At 34.6% G+C, this 18,079-nt stretch overlaps 1 protein-coding gene across 1 annotated transcript in view; it reads right to left on the bottom strand.

Moving 5' to 3' along the window:
- Positions 1–337: 337 nt before the first annotated feature.
- Positions 338–18,079, bottom strand: part of LOC111504331 (uncharacterized) — a 29,858-nt gene continuing 12,116 nt past the window's right edge. Inside the window, exons 2-4 of the mRNA XM_023158861.2 lie at positions 16,706–17,010; positions 7,587–7,741; positions 338–870 (exon numbers count right to left, since the gene is read on the bottom strand). Of these exons, the coding sequence (XP_023014629.2) occupies positions 465–870; positions 7,587–7,741; positions 16,706–17,010 (866 nt within the window). The 3' untranslated portion in view covers positions 338–464. The remainder of the gene's footprint in view (positions 871–7,586; positions 7,742–16,705; positions 17,011–18,079) is intronic.

Here is an 18,079-nt window from a genome sequence, read left to right on the forward strand (position 1 = left end):
TTGTTTAAATAACTCTAACGTAAATTCCAGATGACAAAACAAAGATTTTTGAAAAACCCAAGAACAATGCAATACTTCGATAGCTAGAAATTAGATGTTTATCATACATTAGGTGTATAGTTCTTCATTTTTGTTTATCATTAATTTGCGTTTGTAGTAATTATTAACAAACCTGCACCTGCAGCTAAAATTATTCTTTCTTTCATTTCTAGTTCGGAAAAATATGTGAACAAAAAATCAAAAAGGAAATCATATATATATATATATATTTCAATGAAAAATGAGTAATGTAAAATATTCAAGGTCATCCCAAGGTCAAAAGAGTAAAACGAACCCGCCCACAAAAATCAAACCTAGTAATTGGTAAAAATCTGACATAATTAATTCTCTATAAAACTTTCACAATAAACTAGACATGATTCAAAAATTATTGCCAGATACAATACTTATTTCCTACAGATATCTTATTTTTTACTAATACTTGCTTTTGAATTTTTATCATATTTACACTCATGTTTCCACCTGGTCTTACTAAGATTGCAAACAGACATATATTTATTACACTTAATACACATGAAATCTGGTTCCATGGTATGCTCTTTTTCCAAATGTTCTGTTAATTGACTAATGTCAACCAAGCCTATTTCACAAAAAAGGCAGTAAAAAACTAAAACTGGCACTGATAAATTTGTGACTTCAGCATTGGAATTCGCAGCAAGATTTTTTTTCAGAACATTAGGATAAATGAAGGTGATTTCGTCAGTGGTGGTATCTTGAATTCCGTTGAAAAATGTTAGTTGAGTTTCCATCTTTGGAATATACTTTTCATAGTAACACACCTCGGGTATAGGTCCAGCAAAATGGTATTTTCTGAAATCGATGATGATAATTCATTAATATTAAAAAATAAATCAATTCATTCATTGAATCCAAAGCAGATTTTCAAAAACAGACCAGTAATATGCTTGATTTGTGTAATTGATGTCTTGTTTATTTTGTGGAAATTCATGATCACTTTAATAAAATTAATGAAAACACTTATGTCTAATTTCTACTAGTTGTTTTATTTTTACGATCCGTTTCGGGTTATATAGGGAGTTTGTAGGTGAGTTGGATGGGGACATAATTAGATGAACAGGGGTTGTCAACTATAGAAATCACCAGGGTTGTCAAACTTTTTGTTTTGCATTGAACATAATTCTGCCTAAATTATTATTACTTATGAAATCTGTTGTTATTTTGCATTTAGAGAAGTAATTTTGAATATTTTCTGAAAGTTTACCTGAGTAATTAATGCTACTATATTTACCTGCATTGTGTTCTCTGATATTTTGGTATAATTCACTTATAAGCGCTTTATGAGTTTTATCTGGTATTATCTTTTCTATTAAAGAAACTGGTATCTGATTGTTTAACGCAATTTGTTCAATTATTTTTAGTTCATCTTGGAAGTTCTTTACAGGTGAAGGGATTGCGAAAGCTCAGTGTATCAGTGACCTAAAGGACTCTTTCAATCCAATCTCACATAAATTATCCTGCTATTCCCGATTTGCTGGTTTCAGAGCATGTTTAGACTCATCAACATAACATCAAATGGTCCCAAGCTGAAATCATCCACAAGGAGAGGAACACTGGTTCAGAAGAAAATTCTAAGAAGCCGCATATATTTTGTCCAACAACGCATTTACCCAAGCTAGAATAGAGAGACGCCACATATCGAAAATCGAAACCTATAATCAAGAGGAAAACGGCCAATTCCCGCCAAACGATCAGCTTCCGCTAAACCAGTGAAGCGGGGAAAGGGAAGGAGGGATAGGCGAAAGCAGTCGAATGACCTATAAATCTTTCGGAGGAATAAGTCCAGTCATCACCCGAAGACGATTGTGGGTATTCACAATCGAACCGTCGTGAAGTAACTTGGCTTGAAACCTATCAATTTTTTAATATTCATTTCTTGTTAATTGTTCAATTTTCAATTGTTGTTTGTATTTTATTTCATTGCAATTTCAGTGTTTTTTCTGCTTAATATAATTGTCATTTTCAGCTAACCTTTTTGATTTTATTGATTCTTTCAGGGATTTCAAATCATTTTATATTATATGGAAGTCCTCTCAGCACCAACTCCGTTAGTCGTTTAAATGTTGCGAGTGTATTGCATAATCCAAATGGCATGCACTTGAACTGATATAATTCATTGTCGGTAAAAAAGGTAGTCTTTTCTTTATCCTCTTTCATGTATTCTTGGGAGAGGGTAACTGCCCTTTCTGGTAACAACAATATAATCCACATCTCGTCGATCCATCTTTGTCGGATACCAGCACCACAAGTGACGACCACGGGAGGCTTGATTTTTGATCACCTTTTTCTCTAACATGTCCTCAACGATGGTTGACGTATAGGCTTGGCGCAGTATCGATGTTGAACTGAGTCCGTTCGACCAATGATTTTGTCCTTCAGATTTCTTCCTAATCGAATCGGGTAGCCTTCATTAGTTCTTTTTGATGCAAATGACTACGTTTTTCTGAAGGAGTCAATGACTTCCTTCGCGGATTGTTGAGCACGCAGCAGGAGACTTCTTCCTAAATTCTGTCAATTTTCACAATCCGTTCGCAGGTGTCCATTACCTGACCTTTTTTGAGTCATCCTGTTATTAGGGTTGATTACTGGGATGGTCTGGAAAGACCTGGTCATGTGAATTCCTACTTCAGAGTCATTGGATGGCTTTATCAATGCCGTGTCTAAGCCACTAGGTCCAACAATCTCTGCTTGAATTATCATCTCAGTATTGGGAGAGATTTTGGAATCTTTCAGTATTACCACATTAATGCTGTCATAAGACTGAGAGGGCATATCAAGCGGAACTTCATAATTTTCAACAGTTTGTCCACCACGAATCTGTAGGAGGACAAGATGTCTAGTCCCAAAATGAATTCCTCGACGATGTTGGCCGCTAATACCTCAGTTTTTATTTCACAATTCCCAAGTCAAATCTCATTTCAGCTTCTCCATAAACTGTAAGTCTATCTCCAGTGGCTGTTTGCGAAACGAATAGTACTGACGTCGTTGCTCCATTGGTGGTCATTCAAAAATCAATCGACAACTGTTGCGTTCTATCATGGAAATCAGTACCTGAAGGCTTGGAGTGCAGCAGCCAATGTACATCTCTATATTCTCGTTCAGATGATCAATCTCTTCTCTCCTCGAATCCTGAACATGATCGACAGTCCCGACCTAAATGTCTCTTTCTGCCGCAGTTATATCATTTAGGCCGCCTGCTTGCCCTAGATGCAATTCCATTCGTCGAATATTTCTTAAGGAGATCCTGTAGACCTGCCATGAATCCGTCTATTTCTTCATCTTCCTTTTCATTGATGACCCTCACTAGCACTTTTTTGTTGGCGCGAAGCATTTTTGGCAGCTTCGAATTCCAGGGCATAAATGATGGCCTCATTTAGTTCTTTATGACGCGCCATCAGCGAGTGCTGCAGCTCCGTGTTACGAACCCATGAATCCAGTGGGTGACGTTATCCGATGCTTCTGAATAGGACAGTCTTGCCAACTTTTCTGTAGACTCTCGGATAGTCCTTGAGTTTTCACCATCAGTTGAGCTTGGTAGCTTGTTGAAGGTACTCAATAAATGACCATCAAAGCTGATATACCTGCTTCAATTTTTTTCTGTTTATTGACTGAAATATTTTGCAGAGTTTCGGAGACCATTCCTCGTAGTACCACTATAACGGTTGTTGCTTTCTTCTCATTTTTCCACTCATCATTTTCCACAGCGGTCTCAAGTTTTCTGCAATAAATTGACCATGAAGATTCGTCTTTAAAGGTGCGAGTTTTAATAAAAATACTACTAGATGGAGGAGACATGTAATTCAATTTGTTTTTTTCCACAGTTATCATCTTCGGCTGCGGTGATTCTTTCCAAAGTTCCTGGAAAACCTCTTAACATTGTCTCTACTCTTGCTTCTTTTCAAATTTTTTCAACCTTCTCGAACTTTCAATCGATTTTTTTCCAAACTCCTCCTTTGCTTTTTCGAATGAATTTCTTGACCTCCCATTTACTCACATGAAAAGATATTGATTCCTCGAATAAATCAAGGTTAATTTGCCTGTTTCTTCCTAACTCTTCCATCGACAATTTTTTTCCTGGTTCTGAAGAAGCACTTTCATCTCTTTCTCTATAACTTTTCCAGAAGCATTTATTTTTCTTTTTTCCCTAAATACTCATCAATATTTCACGATCTTCCACTTTGTCCCTGTATTTTGTTTCTCCTGGATACTTACAAGAAAGTCTTTTTCCTATTTTTCCTTGATATTTAGTAGCAATTCAAGATCTTCATTTCGGCGTGATCGTTCTTTTTCCGCCAGGCCCGCTTGCAGAGCCTTGAACATTTTCTTAAATTCTTCCATGCCGTCGTAATCCTGTCGCTACGAAACTGACAATATGACACAAAAACTTCAACCGAACTTCAGAGTAATGCTCAAATGTCACATCGCCGTATAAGCTCACTTCGCCCTGCACTTTCCGAACTGGAATGGATCTCTCCTACGTCGTGGTGATGCTTGTATATCTCGACGGAAGTCTTCGGTACCCGGAGGAATAATTGTCGAAGCGACGCGACATCCAGAAAGATCGAGAGAGAGAGAGAGAGAGAGAGAGAGAGAGAAAGAAAGAGACAAACGGGTCTGAGCGTGACCTTGACCAAGTCGTATTCGATCGAAGAAGACCGGCACAGTTGTCTCGTCATTGCAGTTGGATTCTAGGATATCGGCTGCGGATGCACATCTTCACTGGCAGCAGAAGGTTGCATATCTTAATGAGGATCTAGAGGTGATTTCGAGTTACTGTGAAAATGACCAGGTTCAATTCAATGCCACGAAAATCCAAGCATCGGTTTTCTCCAAAAAGATAAATATCTCCGAACCGAATATAATAATGTCAGGACAGACAATTTCGCTTTGTTTCGATAAGTTTGTTGGGGGTTGGGGTGGTCACCAATATGTCTTGGCACAATCATATCGCTGGAATTGCAAAGAATGTTTCTCAAAAGCTTGGAACACTATTCCAAACCTGAAGCTGCTGGATTCCATCCAGAAAAGAGCCATCCGCCTGATTGGAGACACGAACATCGAAGAAAGATTGGAGATTTGTCTCTCTTCTATAGATACTTTCACGGGAGGTGTTCAAGTGACTTGGAACATTTAATTTCACCAAGAGCGGTGAGCGGTACATATCAGTGTCTCACCGAGTTTGGTTCGTTTGAAAAGCCAATGAAAAAATACGGAGACAGAATCAACAATCAAAATTCAATAAATGAGGTCTGTATGAGGTAAATTAGACATTGTGTCCTCTCCAATGAAAATAGAACTTTGAACAAATAATAATAACTAACTAAACGGTAAAGACAAAAGTAAATCACAGCAAATGCTCAAAATGCTGGCCTTGTTCATGATAACACAACTGTGCCCTTCTTCGAATATTATTCACTGCACGATTAATTTCCCTCTTCCTCAATCTTCCGAACTCTCTAACAATGCCGTGTTGAAAGTCCTCAATATTTTGATATTCCCTCTGACTATAAACTCTATTTTTCAGTGAACCCCATAAAAATGTATCCATAACACTTATGGAGATCTTACTGGCCTCCTCACCGACCCATTATTTCCTGTCACCAAACCTCTCAGTAAGGTGTTAGATGTTTGTCTGGTAGTGTGCGGTGGAGCACCATCATGTTGAAACCAGATGTTGTTTAGTAAGTCAAAGGTAGATAATCCAAATACTCTTCGAAAATCGACATTAAAAACTGATGATAGGTTTCTCCATTCAGAATTCCGACCCAAAATTCTATCTTTGTAAATTCCTGCCCACACAGTAATACTAAATCGCACTTGAGATTGAATTTTTCGGAACTGCCTGGGGTTGTTTATGCTCCAAATGTGTTCGTTATTTCGGTTGAATATCTCACAATTCGTAAATGTGCTTTCATCTGTCACAATTACATTTTCCAGGAAAACAGGAAAATCAGGTCTTCTTATTAGCCAATTACAAAATTCTAATCGCCTTTTGGTATCACCTGGGTGCAATTTTTGAGATGTGTGTACTTTGTAACATTTTAAACCGCTTTTTTAACACGTTTTAATTAGCTTTTCCTGTATGTATGTATGTATATTTGTAACTCTCAAGCTCGCGATCTGTATTTGACAGAATTATCGACATTAATGCTTGATCTCTTCGCGGGCAGATGGCGCTGTACGTAACCTCCTTGATATAATTCGAACTCACTTTACATGTATTTCTATTAACACGCGCGTCTGCTGCCTTATTTGTAACCCTACTTTTCGCGCCTGCTTCCTTGGACTTGGTAGCTTATTTTCAGGCTCCCTCTCCGGAATCGGAAAATATCAATGGTCATTTTTCTAAACAATATACGGCTGAATGATCCCAAAGTTTAGATAAAATAAACATAGGTAGTTTAAAAAGACTAAAAAACACGCTTTTCAAGAACATCGAACTAAAAAGTTGAAAATATTTTTTTTAATAAGCTTAAAACAATAACGAACGAAAAATACTAGTACTATTGTGAAAAAAGCGTGGGCGCTTTGTGCCATATTTTTCTATATCAAGCGCCGGTCTCCAAGCACTTGTATGACAAAAATTCATTTCGGAGGAAATTTGACGTGTGAATTTCCCCGGGCTCATGTTTATTTGCAAATTATTAATTTTTATTGAAAAGGACACAATGTCTAACTTACCTCATTTATCAAATTTTCTTTAGTTTCCTAGTCCATTCTGTCTCGCATTTTTTCCTCGGCTTTTCAAATGAATCAAACTCGGTGAGATTTTGATCCAATAAGTTAAACATAGTTCGATGTAGTTGTCGTCTTTCGGAATACAAGTTTAAATATATTTCCGATGTCCAAATACTGTTTCTATCGTATTTGTAATACATTTGTATCATATCCTTTTTTTCTTCATTCGTGAAAGCAGTTTTTCGCCAAAAATTCAATAACTTGTACAATTACAAAATGTCATTTAGTGTAACAAATTGAAAATCAAATTTTGAAATATCAAAGTCAAAGCCTGTTATGATAAGAATTATTATTTTTTCAATATCTCCAATTTTTCAAAAAAGAATGATAACTTATGATACATCATTGAAAAGGTAAAATCTGATTCTATTCAAAACAGTAAGAATCCAATGTAGCGGGGAAAAAGTGGCAATGTGGAAGTGCAAATTATTTTCGAATCTTTCGAAAAATGAAGCCAGAAAAAAATAAAAACCCTTTTCCGAAATTTGTGTTTTTTCCGGATGTACTCGGAATTTCAGAACTTTCTCAACGGCATTATGTTAGTCAGGTAAATGCGCAACTTTGTCCCAATTTAACCATCTTCGTATCTCTCATAGTTTCCGAGATCCCAATGGTAAGGATCGAATTTGAAACACCTGTATAACATATCATTTCAAGTGCTTGTATATTCATGTATATTTCCTACAGTCATCCTTGTAATGAGGCCACCAGGTCCGTTAGGGTGAAATAAATAAATAAATAATATTTCAATTATTGTCACTATGGCTTACTTGGGCATTTTCTTGAATCGGAAATATGCAGACCTTCCTATATTAAATAGAACTGAAGTGTTGGTTGCCATTGTATTGTTTATTCCTATTTCTTCTATGTCTTTCAAAAACTCTTCAATAACTACCACTAAATTTTCAATAGACTCCAAATTTATCTGAAAAGTATAACAAAAATTCTGATTAGATATTACATCACCTAGTTAGAAAAGAGGCATGTTTTATTTACGTATGTTCTTTATATTTTATGGAAAGTTACAGTGTAATATCACATAATTCATAAACAATGTAAAAAACTGACAGAAATAAAATCGCATTTCAAAATGAGAATACAGTCTTTCTCTTTCAATAGTAATAAATTGTGCTGTACTTTTATATTCGGGAATTACTTTGAAAGTAACAATAATATTAGTTTATTTATTTCATTGAAACATTGAGATACAATGTTCACAGAAAAAGTGTCAAATACAATAAAGTAAAATATGCATTAAAAAAAAACAGCAGCCACACAAAACTTGACAGAATTATATTGAAAGGAAGGAGATATGGAAGTAGGTATATTTTCACATAAAAAACTCATTGAGAGAGTAGATAAACGTTTCTAACAACAGTGATCTCAATTCTTTTTTGAATCCCTCAAAACTACGTCTATCTTTTATATTGGTGGGCGATTCATCATTTATCTTGGAACCATTATAAAATAGACCTTTTCGATATAAAGTTGTACTGTGGTTATTTGTCATTAAGAATGTTTTGTCTTCTGGCGTACCAATGATCTTTGCGGTCTAGTTAAAAACTGATTCAATTTTGAAAAATCGGCTCTCATTGTAATTTAAATTTGTTAATACAATAGCTCTTTTTTGCATTACATTCAGAAGGTTGACCGCAGTGTACTAATAAATAACTCGTGAGGCTATCAACTGCTGCAGAATATAGTTGTCTAGATATGTTTCTACTATATTTTCTTTCAGCAATTTATAGAGTATATTTTGTTCTAGCCAGCTTAGTGTAGAGAAACTAAATGCTTGGCCCAGTTGGGGTTACAATCAATTATCAACTCGAACATTTTTCATTGTTCTTGATATTCAAGGATTGTTTCATTTAAAGAAATTGTTCTATCTGAGAGTCATGACCTACTGAATAAAGTGCATACAGTTTTGTCTTCGTTTAGGAAGAGTTTATTTTTCTGTCCCCCTAAGCTGATTTTGGCATACAAGGCAGATTTTCTTTATTAGTATAACCACAGCCCAATACATGCAGAGAAATGAATTGATCAGTTTGGACCATAAATATAACTAGTGATACCAGTCATGAACAAAACAGTAGGTCAAAAAAATTATCGATATTTAGGCCCAAAACTTTTCAGCTCATTACCGATAAACCTTAAATGCGAGACAAATCCAAAAATGTTCATAAAAAACCTCAAAAAATATATCAAACTTATATCCCGTGCAGAAATAGCTGTAAAAATAGAGCACCAACACGATATTTTTCAAGCTTCAATGTAATACATCTTTCAAACATATCTCTCTTCAACAAATATAAGAGTCAGTATCATGAATTCCAAAATGGTTGCGTCATGTATGTTCATCTTGATATTAAGACCTCTGAGTTCTCTATGTGTCCTATACCATGTACATGCAATATGAATTTTATCATGATAATTATTTCTCAATATGTAGTCTGCTATATTGTGTCACTAACAAAGTTTGTCTTAATTAACTGTAATCGCTTCCTTATACAATTTTGTATCCCTATATGTAACAATATGAATACTATATCTCTATTACTGTTTTCCCATTACCCCACGTATATTCTTTCCGATTTCACGATATTGTGAGTCCTTTATATCGAATATATGTGTTATCATATGAATTTCATAATGTAAATAAGTTATTTTTAATTCGAATCTACTTTACTATGTCCATTAATCTATATACCTTAATAACTTGACATCGTTCCTATACAAACAATTTTAAATTATATATATATTATCCTTCCTTACACACAAGCAGTTCACTCTGCTTCGTAAGTTCTTGTTTTGTTTTATTCATATATTGTCTAAATGAATTGTATTGATACCTCAATCAGAAAGTGAATAAAATCATTATTATTATTATTATTAATTGATCAGCGACGAAAACAAAACTGATAATTATTATGTGTGATCAAAATATTAGTTTCATCAGCATATGAAGCTATTATACAGAAGTCATTGTTTTCACCAATGGCGTGTAGTAGATCATTGCTAAAGTAAACAAAGCAAGACCCTTGGAATACACCACTAGTTACTGGAGCCAAGTTTGAAATCTGCCTACCCAGGCTGACTTTTTGAAGGCGATCAGATAAATATGAATCAAACCAATAATTAACTATACCTATTCTATAATACCATATCTCGATAATTTATGCAGAAAAATTTGATGGTTAACACAGCTTCCGAAAAGTTCAAAAATATTATTATTATTATTACATATAAATAAAGGCTGAGGACAAAGTCCTATGTAAGCCTAAAAACGAAGGATATCAATAAGTTGATACAATGCATGCAAAAAGAAAAGAAAAATAATTAATATATGCATAGAGCCGATTAAGCAAATGTCGGAATTCATAACATCGTTGGGTAAGTTATTCCATGTTTCGAAAATACGATTCACCAAAAAATATTTTCTCTGCCTCGTTGCGAATTTTAATTTTTTTAATTTCAGTGTTTGACCACGTAACCGCGAATCATTGTTGAAAACAAAAAGTTCTTTCTGATTAGCGTACTTATACTTAGCTATACGGAAAGATATGATGAGGTCCTCACGGAGTCGACGTTGGTCAAAAGCTTGCAGTTGTGCCATCCTCAGTCTTTCGGGATAGGTTGGACGCACTTCACCAAAAGTCATACGTGTGGCTCGACGCTGTACACTTTCCAAGTCCCAATCGCGCACCAGAACAGGACACCACACTGGACCTGCATACTCCATGATTGGACGAACGTGGGTTTGTAGAGTTTTATTTAACTTGAATATGATAGATGGAGGAACGTTTTGCGGATGAGGTAAATCAGTGTGTTTGCGCGTTTACATGTGGATATTATGTTCGGACCAAGTTAAGTCGGTATTAACAGTCACTCCCAAGTCTACATGTGAGGACACTGTACGTAACGATTGGCCGCTTATTGTGTACGTATGGAGTGGATTGTTCTTTCCTTGATAAAAGTACGACGCATTTGTCGACGTTACGAGGTAGAAGCCAATCCTCGCACTAATCGAGTTGAGGTCTTCTTGAAGGGAATGATGTTTGACTAAGGCATTTCCATACAGTTTAGTATCATCGGCATAAAATGACTTGCTGGACTTTATGTGAAGAGCAAGATCACTTGCATAAACAACGAAGAGGAGCGGGCCAAGAACAAATCCCTGGGGAACTCCACTTGTGACTTGTCTTTGCGAAGAAAAAGAGTGACCCACTTTGACCGAGAAAGTTCTATCTGTCATGCAATTTTCAATCCATAGGTTTAGTTGGCCTCGAATACCGTGTGTGTCAAGTTTGTGCATTAGCCTCCTCACTGGGACCCTGTCGAAAGCCTTGGCAAAGTCAAGATAAACGATATATCTCGGTATTTTCCTATCGTAAGCTGTCGTCCAATCGTTCATGCATTGTAGTAGATTGCTGGTGGTTGATCTACCTTTGACGAAACCATGTTGTTCTGGTGGTATGATTGCGTTTTTTGTTGAAAATTCTGACTTTTTTTCTACGATGATGGATTCCATTACTTTGGAAGGTACAGATAAAAGACTAATGGGCCTGTAGTTAATTGGATTGAGTTTATCGCCTTTTTTGAAAATAGCGGTGACAGATACCTTCTTCCAAGCCCGTGGGATGCGAGATTTTGCGAAAGAGACTGACATAATTGTTGACAACGGAGAGCAGAGAGTTTCGGCAAACTTTTTGAGAAAAAAGGGGCTCATTCCATCCAAACCAGGAGATGAATTCGATTTAATGTTCAATAAATGATTTTTAATTTTTTCTGAAGTACACGACACATTAGTCGGACAAATAGTCCGGGAACCACCTTGAACCCATCCAAAATCTCAAGGATGCTACTGGCAAATGTATTTAGAACTGTTTCGGCTCATTTAATGAAACTATTCAAGAATGAAATCAGTTGTTCTATTCGTGCATAATGTGATGGATCTGTAGTTGAATCACTCTTGAATTCGGGAATAACTTGATATCTTCAATCTGCCAGAAAAAATACCTTTTTCTAAAGACATATTTATTAAAAACGTCAAAGGTTTGATAATCCATGAATTTGTTTGGGAAGAACATTATATATTTCGTCTTTACCACCACCGAATTAATAGCAATACATTATATCTAATTGAGGATGATTAAACTAAATTACATACAATATTGTCCTTATGTATACAATAGATACCTCTGCTAGGTCCCTGCGTCTTAATTGTCTTAAATTAATTTTACATGTTGCCTTATTCAACACTCAGGTTAATCTAATAATAAAATATGATTTCAACAAGCTATACAGGGCTTTTCATTATGAGCGTTAATTAGCTGTTTCTGACAAACTATTTAACGGATCAACCTGAAAATTTCACAGTATGCAAAATCAATATGACCTACACGCCTAAAATATTTCAGATGAAGCGGCGTTGTCGGTTCTACTATAAAGTAGAAGTTATAATATCATATTATGATTCATTATCACTTTGTCAAAAAATTCATATACCATTTCCCTATACCTATCTATTACCGTATAGAAGATATAAATTAATCTCGATATTTTTTACCAAACATGAACTTTTATAAATGCTGATAATCTTGAACTCTCTTGCACTAAAACGATCAAATTTGAAATGGAGTGAAGTGATACTATGAGGATCTTCACTCCGAGTCATATTTTCTTTTGCCTCATACAAGGTCTTCAAAAAATGCAGATACTTTGATCTCATGAAAAAATGAGTGGAACTCAATTTTTTCAAATAGAACGCCCTCTATATTTCAACATTTTTGAGCTCTACATCCAATTTTAGATTAACTTTGTTCAGATAATACTATTTCTATTTTGAACCGTTTTCGAGATAAACTGTTTCAAACGGAAACTGGCGTGGTTTTCTTGCTCATTTTTTTAAATTCATCACTTATTTTGGATATTCAACATTTTTTTTATACTTAGTAATATTTCTTTTTGATCCAGTTTTTTAACTGTCTCAGATCAGTCAATTCGAAATTGGTATGTACCTACTTTAGAAAAAGTTACAATTTGTATACATTGATGTATTGGTCAACAATACCTCAATGTATACAAACGTACAACATTACACATTAATATTTTTTAATAGTATGCTTTGGAAAAATAAATAAACCAATTATTTAACGTCAGACTTTCGTTGGTGGTTTTGACTGATTGTGATAGCCTACCAATTATAATAGAATAATTTCAAGATTAGGTTACAGTAATGAAGATTTCTTGAATTTATTAATAATTTATGGTGAGTGCAATAGAATTGCAAGTAGAACATGCCGAGTATTTCATGAGAAATATCCACAACTTCCGAAGCCGAATAATAATGTGATAAATCGACTACTAAAAAACTGTAGGTTGAATGGAACCTTCCGTCCAAAAATCATTCGTAAGAAGACTAAAGTGGATGATGATGAGAATGGTATAACAGTTTTGGGATACTTGGATACTTTCATGCATTTCCAAATGCTTCTCTGCATGAGGCTGAAAGGGAGATAGGTGTACCCTACGTGACAATTTGTCGAATTCTTAATGAAAGTTTTGAGATACTTTCATGCATTTCCAAATGCTTCTCTGCACGAGGCTGAAAGGCAGATAGGTATACCCTACGTGACAATTTGTCGAATTCTTAATAAGCATAAATGGCATCCCTATAAGTTCTACTGTGTCCAACATTTGAAAGAGACTGATTTACCTCGTACAGTGGAATTCTTTGAATGGTTACTTGTCAAGACTCAAGAGGATGAACATTTCCTTGACAATATCATATGGACAGATGAGGCCAAGTTCACAATAAATGGAGTTTTCAATAGACACAACAGTCATTATTGGGCGCCAGAAAATCCCCATGTTGTCCGCCAAAGGGGTTTTCAAGATAGATGGCAATTCAATGTATTTTGTGCCATAAAGAATGAGTCAATTTTTTATATTGAGTTTTATGATGATAATTTAAGTGCATCAAAAAATGAAGATTTACTGAGGAATGGAATTCAAATGATTTTAAGTACTAGACCAGGGAGAGAACGTGTATGGTACCAAATGGATGGGGCTCCACCACATAATTCTCATTCAGTCAGCGAAGCTTTAACCGAAATCTTTGAAGACAGATGGATTGGTAATAATGGACCTTTTCGTTGGCCTCCTAGAACACCAGATGGCAATCCATTAGATTATTTCGTGTGGGGTTTCATTAAAAATATGGTTTACTCTACTCCAATAACAACAATAGAAGATATGGAATCGAGAGTTACAACTGCTTTCAATAGTTTGACTCCAGACTTGATCAGAAGCGCTACACATGACAATCTTTTGAAGAGATTACATGTTTGTTTAAGTAGACGTGGAAATGTGTTTGAACATATTTTGAAATACACTGACGATTGAATTAACTCATTAATTTATGGGTTTATTATTTTCAGTTCGTGTTTCAGCGTTAATAAAACTATTGTTTGAAGAGAAGTTTCATTCGATGGTTGAGGAGTATTTTAATAATTATCTTTTCATTGTATTATCTGTGACTAATTGAGAAACATCAAACGAAATCTGTTTTACAAAAATGAGTGATGAACAAGGAAACCATGTCAATATCCGTTTGAAACAGTTTATCTCGAAAACGGTTCAAAATAGAAATAGTATTATCTGAACAAAGTTAATCTGAAATTGGATGTAGAGATGAAAAATGTTGAAATATACAGGGTGTTCCATTTGAAAAAATTGAGTTTTACTCATTTTTTCATGAGATCAAAGTATCTGCATTTTTTGAAGACCGTGTATGAGGAAAATGAAAATATGACTCGGAGTGAAGATCCCCATAGTATCACTCCACTCCATTTCAAATTTGATCGTTTTAGTGCAAGAGAGTAAGTTCATGTTTGGTAAAAAAAATATTGAAATTAATTTATATATTCTAAACGGTAATAGATAGGTATAGGGAAATAGTATATGAATTTGTTGACAAAGTGATAATGAATCATAATATGATATTATATACGGGGTGCTCCATTTGAAAAATCAAAGAAGCCGCTACTTTATAGTAGAAGCGACAACGCCGCTTCGTCTAAAATATTTTAGACGTGTAGGTCATATTGACTTATGCATACTGTGGAATTTTCAGGTTGATCCGTTGAATAGTTTGCCAGAAACGGCTAATTAACGCTCATCATGAAAAGCCCTGTATAGTATACTATTAGGTATTGGTCCACTATCGTTATTCATAATATTATTATGTTTACCCATTTCTACACTCTCACAGGCATCTAGATGCCTGTTGTTGTTAACTTGTCTAACTAATCTTAATGAAGTATAGTCTATGGAATGGTTTTGTTGCAAAATATAATGGACAACTGCTGATTTTTCTGATCTTCCATATTTTAGGTGTGCTTGGATTTCCTAGAAGGCTGTGTAGTGTATGACATGTTTTAAATACCACCTTCATGCCATACCTAGTTCCTTGAAAATCTTTCCAAAGTTCTTCGTATATTGGCGATACGGAAATGAGATATATTTGTCCTTGTTTTCGTCTTTTCTAAAAGTCGAGATTTTGTTCATTCTCAACCTAAACATTTTTTTTTCTTATAATATCATCTACAATGCCCCCCGAGAAACCGTTACCGACTGCAATTTCTTGCATTGTCCATGAACCTCTCACGGGAAAGCGGAAATGTCAAAAGACGATTTACTAGAAAATTCAGCCCAGCTTTGTGCTGTCCACAGTGATGTAAACTATTAGGAATATACCTGTAAGTGCTTGTTTCTTTCCTGAATACATCGTATTCTAGCTTTCCCAATTGACTCATCATTACCAAAACGTCAAGAAATGGAAGTTGTCCCTTATTTTCTAACTCTTGACGTTTTGGTAATGAGAAGTCAATGGAGAAAGCTAGAATGCGATGTATTCAAGAAGGAAACAAGCACTTACAGGTATATTCCTGATAGTTTACATCACTGTGGACAGCACAAAGCTGGGCTAAATTTTCTAGTACATCGTCTTTTGACATTTCCGCTTACACACGAGAGGTTCACGAAAGAAAAACGGACAATACAGGAAATTGCAGTCAGTAATGGTTTCTCGAGGGGTATTGTGGATGACATAATAAGGAAGAAGAAGTTAAGGTAAGAATGAACGAAATCTCGACTTTCAGAAAAGACGAGAACCAAGATAAATATATCTCAGTTCCATACCACCAATATACGAAAAACTTTGGAAATATTTTCAAGGAACTAGGTATGAAAATGGTATTTGAAACAATTCATACACTACAGAGCCTTCTAGAAAATCCAAAGGATAAAGTCGAGAAATCGGAAAAGTCTGGAGTTTACGAAATTAAATGTAAAGACTGCGATGCAAAATATTATGGACAGACTAAAAGATCTATTATATAAGATATAAGGAACACTTAGCACACCTAAAATATGGAAGATCAGAAAAATCAGCAATCGCCCATCATAATTCGCAACAAAACCATTCCATAGACTTTACTTCATTAAGATTACTCAGACAAGTTAACAATAACAGGAATATAGATGCCTACGAGAGTGCAGAAATAAGTAATAATAATATTATGAATAACGATGGTGGACCAATACCTAATAGTATACTATATAGCATGTTGTAATAATATTTTTCATTATCTTATCTGACTGATTTTTTACCTAAACCTAGGTGAAGAAATGTCATTTCTTAGGTGGAAGGTCACATGATTAAAATTGTTATTACATAAAGTATAAATTAAGTAGAATTCAATCAGTGTAAAAACGTTTGAGAAAGCTATTGCATAGAGAAAGACGTGTTCCGGTTTTCTAAACTATTCAGTGAAAATTTCACTGTTACTTTCCGAAATATTGATTTAAGGGAAACATCTATACTTACATTTTCCATAGTCTTAATGACCTCCAAATATTGGTTGGTATAAGTTTTCAAAAGATTGAGAGTGTAAGAATTTCTTTCTTCAGATGGATTCAATATTTCAACTTGTTCGATGAAATTTGTATTATCAGTTTCAGCATGCGTAGGGCTAAAAAAACTCAAGTATCTGATATATTCACCACGATTGTATCTTTTGAATGATAATTCTGGACTGAAATATTCTACTCCAATGTATGGCCAATTGAGTAGTTCCTTCAAACTCAAAGGAGCCCAGGTTGGGTGCTGATGTTGTTGCACAATGATGTCATCTAAAATTTTGTTAAAAGTGAATTCCATAGATATTTCGGTCACTCAGCATACATACAAAGGTATTTTATTTAAATTCAAATTTGATTAAGTATTACTTCTCCAGCAATGTTTTATGAACATTTTGGCAAAACAAACGATCATATGTTGAAAAACAATATATACATGATTTTTTACAGTTTGTTTTGTGAATGAAAAATAAGGAATGTTTATTAGTAGTTTTTTTCAAATGCCATAAACTGCTATAAGTCTACTATGAGTTTTTGTCTCACAAAGAAATTTGATTGTTAGCTGCAGTGCTGTCCCAGATGATCAATATAAATATAAGTTTCTGATCATATGTAGGGTAAGCAGGGGTAATGGCGTTCACTTAAGGAAAACATTTTTTTTTTTTTGAATTTTAATATAAATCAAAATTGAGAAAATTATCAAAGTCTTCAACTATCGAGTAACATTCAATTCAACAACAAAAGCATAAATCTATGACTTACTACTAGTAGGAAAACATTAAAAAAACATTTTTCATTACCCCGACCCGGACTTTAAGTAATGCCGCTCAGGGGACGAGGTAACAAAGCTCACACATTTTGTTTAGGAATATAATTGGTAAGACACATTTAATTAAACAAATAATAATGAGATCAACCTTATACAATAAAACTTAAGTCTACAATCACAAACTAGTAACAGTTACCCTCATTTGTACTTAATATTAGTATATTTCAATACAACAAATATAGTAAACTCTTCAAAATTGAATAAACTCCAATTATTATAACATAGTATAAAATAATAATGAAAATTAGAGGTAAAACAAATTAGTGAACACATAAATCACTTATATATCCATCCGGCGAATCCCACCCTGAACATATAGCGTGAGCCCACATTGCACAGTTGGTGCAGCGATACCACAGCTCGTTATTTTTTCCAAATTCTTCGCAGATATTAAACTTGTTATAATTTTCGTCGTCAACATACATTTTGTCATCACTGTCATCATCGCAAAGCTGTTCTTCATCTTCAGTCTCTGAAGAATTTTCTTGTTAAATTTTTCTCTTGTAAGATTTT

The sequence above is a fragment of the Leptinotarsa decemlineata genome, unplaced genomic scaffold, assembly GCF_025532065.1.
Source record: "Leptinotarsa decemlineata unplaced genomic scaffold, Ldec_3_MD MMD2_tig00000505_RagTag_RagTag, whole genome shotgun sequence".
NCBI classification, from domain to species: Eukaryota; Metazoa; Arthropoda; class Insecta; order Coleoptera; family Chrysomelidae; genus Leptinotarsa; species Leptinotarsa decemlineata.